The sequence below is a fragment of the Ruditapes philippinarum genome, unplaced genomic scaffold, assembly GCF_026571515.1.
Source record: "Ruditapes philippinarum isolate M1 unplaced genomic scaffold, ASM2657151v2 ctg10817_1_1_1_1, whole genome shotgun sequence".
NCBI classification, from domain to species: domain Eukaryota; kingdom Metazoa; phylum Mollusca; class Bivalvia; order Venerida; family Veneridae; genus Ruditapes; species Ruditapes philippinarum.
Window position 1 is genome coordinate 1 of NW_026851782.1, and position 7,059 is coordinate 7,059.

Consider the following 7,059-nt stretch of genomic DNA (forward strand, 5'->3'; position numbering starts at 1 on the left):
AAAAGTTCAAATGTCCTTTTATTCGATTAGTTTAGAACTTGTTATGATCTATTTTGACCAATCAGTGTTATAGTTATCTTTTTCTATGACGATCAAAGTGAGTGTAAATACCGTGTGATTAACATATGAACACATCTGCGGATGTTTTAAAATTCAAAATTTTACCAGTTCATGAGATATTTGTTTGCTTGATAAAATATTCATAGTATTTATTTATTCGTTTATTTCAATCTCTTTCTCACATTTACAAATACAGAACATAAAAAACACATACATTTAAAATACATTTAAGACCAATCAGAGTTCATGTTAAATGTTGAATTCTGCTTAAGCCGGTGCTAGGGTCGTGGACGGTAGATTACACTTGACAGTACCTTACATGAACAGGCTCAATCAAACCGAGCCCGCAACATTTTCATTTTTTTTTTCAATTTTGCTGTGTTGGGCTTTCTTTGGAGAATTTTATTTTCTCTATTTTTTATATTTGCGGTCTTTGGAACTGGCCGACAGGTCAGTTCACTTCAAAGCTTTAGAGCTTGAAAACTTTTCAAAACTTTATAGTTCTGACAATATTTAATTCTCAATGATTTTTTTAACATTTTAACATAGTATAGAACTTGTTGTTAAAATTCTCTTCAATAATTAATCATATTCAGTAGATTTCTGGTTTAAAATAAAATTTCATTCAACCTATTCATAAATAATTCTGATTGTCATCGATGCAATAAATCTCTTAGTGTTATATTTCTAAAGTCTTGTGTTTTACTTTGTTAATTAGAATGTAGCGTACATACACTACCACCCTAGCCAGCGGTTGGCAATTAGAGTTCAGGGAACCTGGATAAAGTGCCGCATAAAGTAATCTATATGATCACGTGCTGTCCGTATTATCATTTGGACATTTCTGCATAACTGTCAAGAGCACCACTGAATGTTGGTCTCGATTCAACTTTACTCAGGCACTATTACACCTAAAACTACATTTGAATAATATGCTACACATATTAGATCTCAAATTACAGAGTAATTAACAGCAAGACAGTATTATTAGCCCCCTTTTTCTTATTTATTGCAATTAAACCTAAACTTATATTTTGATGCTTGATTATGTTTAAGTTATAAATATCAAATAACTAATAAATGTATTTGTTCTGAATCAATAAGTTCTTGTGTTTCATCAGCATTACCTGCTGGAACGGAACATGATAAGCCTGTGCCACCAAAATACTCGTTCATCAAGGACAGTGTAGACACCCGTCGGACAAGGTTCTGTGCTATTAGAAGTTCCATATGGTATCTTTGCGTTGATATCAACCAAACTTCGAATGGACCGTTGTTAAGAATACTAGTTATTAAATATCGATATACGTGATCTGTTAATCGCCCTTATAAAAAAGAATTTCATTAGCATTTTAAAACAAATGTGCATCGACTTTTACGTCTGACCAGTAATCTAAGGATTGCTGGCCGTGTGAGTACAAAGTTCTTCAGGAGAAGCCGTTGTTTCTTTACACTCTTGATTAGTACTGGTTACTTGGTTACTTCTAGAAAAGGATTCGGGCTTATAGCTACAAATACAATCGGTCGATTATAGAACAATTTCGTACAACTTAATAGTATACTTATAACTGATCCAGTAATCGTTGACTTTAATATAAGTAATTCTTTTCCAATTATTAAGATATTTTATACAACACGTAAAAAAAGTTTGCTTGCTGCAGAAAAAAACAACACATTTGTTTGAGTTTTTGGACATTTTTATCATTTTTTAACTGTTTTATGCATTTCAACTATATCAGTGAGTCTTTATTCCTTGTGCAACACCTTTGTTAAGCAAGGGGCCTCCTTTGTGTAAAAATAATGCAGGCCAAACGACGAAATCCAGATATGTGCCTCGACAAGTATACTCTTTAAATGAGCCTTTATCGAATATACACTTCTGTCTGTCTATGCTTGAGGCATTTTCACAATTGATAAGATATTTTTTATGAAATGTTTGATTTTGAGGCCCAATATTACGACCATCACAATTATTTTTTATTTCAGTCAAGTTCTTTGAGGAAAGTTTTAGAAAAGGTTCCCGAAGTGGACAATCCATAACAATAGGTGGATCAGTTGTTGTCATCAACAAGCAAAGCTCGATGCATTTAGCTATGAACAACTTCATTGGCTCCTTTAGTAAATGCTCTTTCAAATCATCTTTCTTGCATGCAGACAACAGTTCACATTCGTATTCCTGAAATGAAACAACCATATTGTCATCTGTTGCTTTTTCATCATTATTGATTAAAGTATTTAAATATGTATCACAGTTTGAATGAAGCATACTCTTCATTATCAAACAGGGCTGCGTTTTTATTCTTTCCTTAGGACGTAATATTAACTTTAACACTTAATCTTCTCCATTGGTTTTAGACTGAGGATTTTCTATGAAACGCAACCCAGATTATTGAGCAATGCAGTGATCAAATAATGTCCAAGTCTTTACCTTTTGAATACTCGGGACTTTTCTTCTAACAATGATTTTACGACTGTCTTTGAGCCATTTTATTGTATTCTGTGCACCCTTGATATTCTGAAGTACAAAACCATACTATTAATAAGTAATGAATATAAGACCATCGATTGAAAATATCATTGATGATCTGATTGTAATGTATAATTCATACTGGTCATATTTCTGGGATTTTAAAACAAAGGAACCATATTTAAATACCGATTATTACAAAACATTCTAATCTGTAATACTATAAGTGTCAATCTCATTTGCTAGGAAATGTAAATAGTGTGCATTAAATAATTTACCTTATCAAGAAACCATTCATCAAGTACAGCCCATGGCTCGGCAACTTTTGTTTCACAAAATGCATATGCTTCCTAAAATATACAAACATACCTTTGATACTCTTTTATTTTGTAGATTAATAATCAAGTAAGGCAACAATCAATTAATACCATTAGTGTATCACCTTGAAAATATACAAATCTGTATAACGATTATGTAATTATGTGTATGTTACCATAACAATATCAAGAAGAACTTTTATGCACAGCTGCTCTCCGAAACAACTCTCAAGTGAGTTAAAGGCATATGTCCATTCGTTATCGTACAGTTCACCAAACATCTCTGCCAGTTTTGTTGGTCGAAATTCGTCATTCAAATCTGCTATTTTGGGATTATTGTCACGCAACTTGACAGACACCTGGGCACTTAACCTGAAAGATAATGTATACAAACTAAATATAATCAATAATAAGACCAGGCAACGCAATGTTTAATTTATTAGAAGAAAATATAGTCATTGTTTTACATGTACATGTATATGAATAACTATATAAATAGTAACATTTTTTAAAAGACTATACAAAAATAAGACAACTATCGGATAGTGATCATACCGTTTAAGAGCTACTGTCTTCTCCTTTTCTAGTTCATGTATATGTAGTTCCAACTCCTTATTTCTCTCCTCTGCACTCATTCTTTCACGTTGTTCTGAACTCAAAGTTTTCTCTAATCGTCCAATCTCCTGTTTAGCTAGTTTAGCGTCCTTTTTTAGTTTGGTGATTTTTTCTTTGGATTCGGTCAGACTACTTTCAGCTTGTTCATATTCATCTAACAAATATTGATATCTTCCAACAGTGTCCCTGAAATAACATTTTAATTTCGAACCAGAAATTCAAGAAAATGACACAGGAAACACCAGCAAACATGTAAAATGAAGCTTTTATGATTGAATGGAGCAACTAAATATTTGTTGTACATAATTTCAAAATTACTTTGAATCCTGATTTAAATATATATATAGCATTTTAAAACAAAACATGCTCACGGGCAGAATGTCGAGCCAGTTCGTCTGAATTCAAACCTGAAACTATAAGCTTCAGATAAAGGAGAAAGATGTATACATAGGTGAGATGTGCGCAACACATTCTCTTTATATTTGAAAGGCAAACTCTTGACATTGCATTATCTTAGGTGACTTTGACCCTTGACCCGGTTACGTGGTTCATGTTTATGAAATGAAGTCTCATGATAAACATTTGTGCCTAAAATTTCAATTCATATTAATTGAAAATTCCTCAATGCACAAAGAAGTTATGGCATGGGTAAGTTTGGACCATGTTCTAAGTAATATTAAAAACCAACCATGTATATACAAGCTTTACTCAAAAATGAATGTTTTTATTTCTTATTCGACCTTTGACCCTGAAGTAAGACCTTGACCCCACAGACACATGGATTTTTCATCCGACACTCCTTCTCACCATGGAGAACATTTGTCCCAAATTATAATAAAATTCCACCACGTATGAAGAAGTTCCTCTCCGGACACGGGTTTTGCACCAACCCCCAAGTGTGACCTTGACCTTGAGGGGCAAATTTAGGTTTTGCGTGTGACACACCGTCCCACCATGGCGAACATTTGTATCAAACTTTTTTGTAATCCTTCAAAGAATGAGCAAGCTTTAGACCGGACAAATCTAGATGAACGCACGAATTGACGGACGCTGATACACCAAACCCCCAAAAGTGACATAGGCGACGACGTCGACCTCACCACTAATACTTGAAAGTATAAACAAGATACAGCGAAATATACACCAAAAGTGACGACTAAGTCGAGCTCACAGCAAGCGGGCTCGACAAAAAAAATGATCAATAAAATACAGTTATCAATATTCACGTATATTATACAGTACTTTATTCAGAAACATTTTAAATACTAAGAGAAGTAGGTAGTAATAATTAAGGAAGTTTGTTTTCCTGTAATGAATTAATATTGTTTTTTAAAACAACATCTTACCAATATATAAACAAGGCGAACTGAAAAGCACCACTAACAAGCCTGTAAACAAGCCTGTATACTTGTTTCGTAAAGCGCAAAGACAAGTCCATCAGCAATTTTATAGCTGAAACTAAACGAACAAACTGTTAATCTTCAAAATAATCTACCAAATATCAGATGTTGTATATGCATTGCACAATATAACAATTTGAATGACTGATGTATAAAAAGTAAACACAGTATATAGAATTAACAAAACAATTTACCTATTTTGCTTATAATAAACTCTACTGGGTCAAGAAAACAGTAAAATATCCATAAAAGGAAACTCCGTATTTCGTTCTTCGATGAATTAGATTTCCTCCCTTTCCCAGACATTTTACTGAAAAACAAACAGAAAGCGGAAGTAAATTACTTCTTTTAAATATAAACCAATAAATTTCAATATGGAATATAAACACAGGTGTGTAATTAAATATATCACAATAAACGTAAGTAATCAATTCGTACACTATTATACATCATAGTTTAAAAGAATAAAATAGACTTCATACGCACTGCACTGTAAATTAACAAATAAATGCATATGATAAGCGGCGAATGTTTGCAATCGCACCTTTTCGGCCCTTTCCGTCAGTCTTCGGAAAAGGACCTCGATTACCTACGACATGTAAAATTGCTTGGAGTTGTTGACACAAGTTTTATCCAATATATCAAGTATAAGTCCGCCTAAAATAAGTAAAATCATAGATATTAATGTAAATTGTACATTTTCTATATACTTACTATTATGGTTGTATAAACCGAAAGTACAAAAATGCCAACCTGACGACATTAAGTCGGATTTGTTATAATTGTACATCAGTGGGTATATTTAAATGAAAAGATGGTTGTCAGACATAGTTTTAATCATAATTGTACCGAAACAGAATATGTACATTTGTGTTACCCATCAACGGTAGCACTCTCTGTTTCTGTTTACATCTGAAACCACGTGATTGAACTAGAGGTCATTATAAATAATAGCCGAGGATGTTCCAATCGGAATGTTTGCAGTGTTGTATAGATATTATAGGGATGTAATTCATGGACCAACAATTGAGTTTTGCCGTACACAAAGTGTACACTCTAGTGCATGCTATAACCTCCGCTTGCGAGCGAGTTTTACTCAGCAAAACGAGGATTTAGACTGAAATATAGGTAATATATTTCAGTTGTGATCGATCAGTGAAGAAATTTCTATTTTTAAAACATTGTCATTTCTCACCTCGATTTCTCAAAATTTCCTACTTTAAGACAATTTCGAAGATTAACATCTAATATTCTGCAAACACTCTTGAATCTTAAAAGAACTGAGGGAATATTTAAAGAAAACATATTCGTTAAAAAAAAAATATTGAAACTGTAATTGCCACCGTTGAGGTTTTCAATACAAGTCTTCCGGTTGCTTGCGAGGCCACTGTTCCACGGTTGCGTGAAATATAGTTTGCATTTCTGTTCACTAGACGACTTGTTTGAAAGACCATTTGTAAACAATTATTATTTCTATTTTCAAATAAATAATATTCCATATTAAAGATATTTTTTCAACAATGCGTCTAGATCCTTTAAAATAGTTATAATTTTGGTAAACGTGTGTCGTATATTTTATAGAACCTGTACAAAATGCACATATTCAAAATCGTAGCAAAACATTTTCCTCATACGTAATCGGAAAAGATGTTGAATGACTTTTCCTCTGAATCAGTGCAAGACAGTTTTAGCAATATTTAGCAGTTTTATGTGTAAATTCAATTTTGCATAGATGGCAGGAGCGACTAACAGGATTATATCAAGAAGAAGTTTGATTTTCTAAAGTTGACGTTAACTCTTCCAGGTATTACTTTCATATTCACATTTCCTACTATCATGTTAGTCTAAAATGCTTAAAATAATATACTTTTATTAAGTTTTGCTACATGTAGATTCTTATTTGATAACTCGTTAAGTTCATTTATTTGAGCTTTCTGTTATAATATTGAATTTCAATAATGAAGAAAATAACTCATATTTTAATGTTTGCATGTAGATAAATGATGTAAGTATGCATGTCTGATTTAAATATGTAACCAAGCCATCAATTTGGATCAGAAGGGCAATATTGCATTGCATATATATGTTAGACAATGTACATTGATGAGACATAAATAAAACAATCAATTAATTATTTTCTTTACAATTTAACTCATTATCATTGTGACATCAGTCATTGAGACACACTTTTGATATATAT

General features: G+C 32.3%; 1 protein-coding gene across 1 annotated transcript; it reads right to left on the minus strand.

The window, feature by feature from the left end:
- Nucleotides 1–1,739: 1,739 nt before the first annotated feature.
- Nucleotides 1,740–5,430, minus strand: LOC132739367 (uncharacterized). The gene is made up of 8 exons (XM_060727063.1): nucleotides 5,346–5,430; nucleotides 5,054–5,169; nucleotides 4,806–4,917; nucleotides 3,400–3,645; nucleotides 3,021–3,216; nucleotides 2,806–2,877; nucleotides 2,489–2,575; nucleotides 1,740–2,236 (listed from the first exon to the last, which is right to left on the minus strand). The coding sequence occupies exons 2-8, from the start codon at nucleotides 5,163–5,165 to the stop codon at nucleotides 1,796–1,798; spliced, it is 1,266 nt and encodes a 421-aa protein (XP_060583046.1). The 5' UTR covers nucleotides 5,166–5,169; nucleotides 5,346–5,430; the 3' UTR covers nucleotides 1,740–1,795.
- Nucleotides 5,431–7,059: the final 1,629 nt, after the last annotated feature.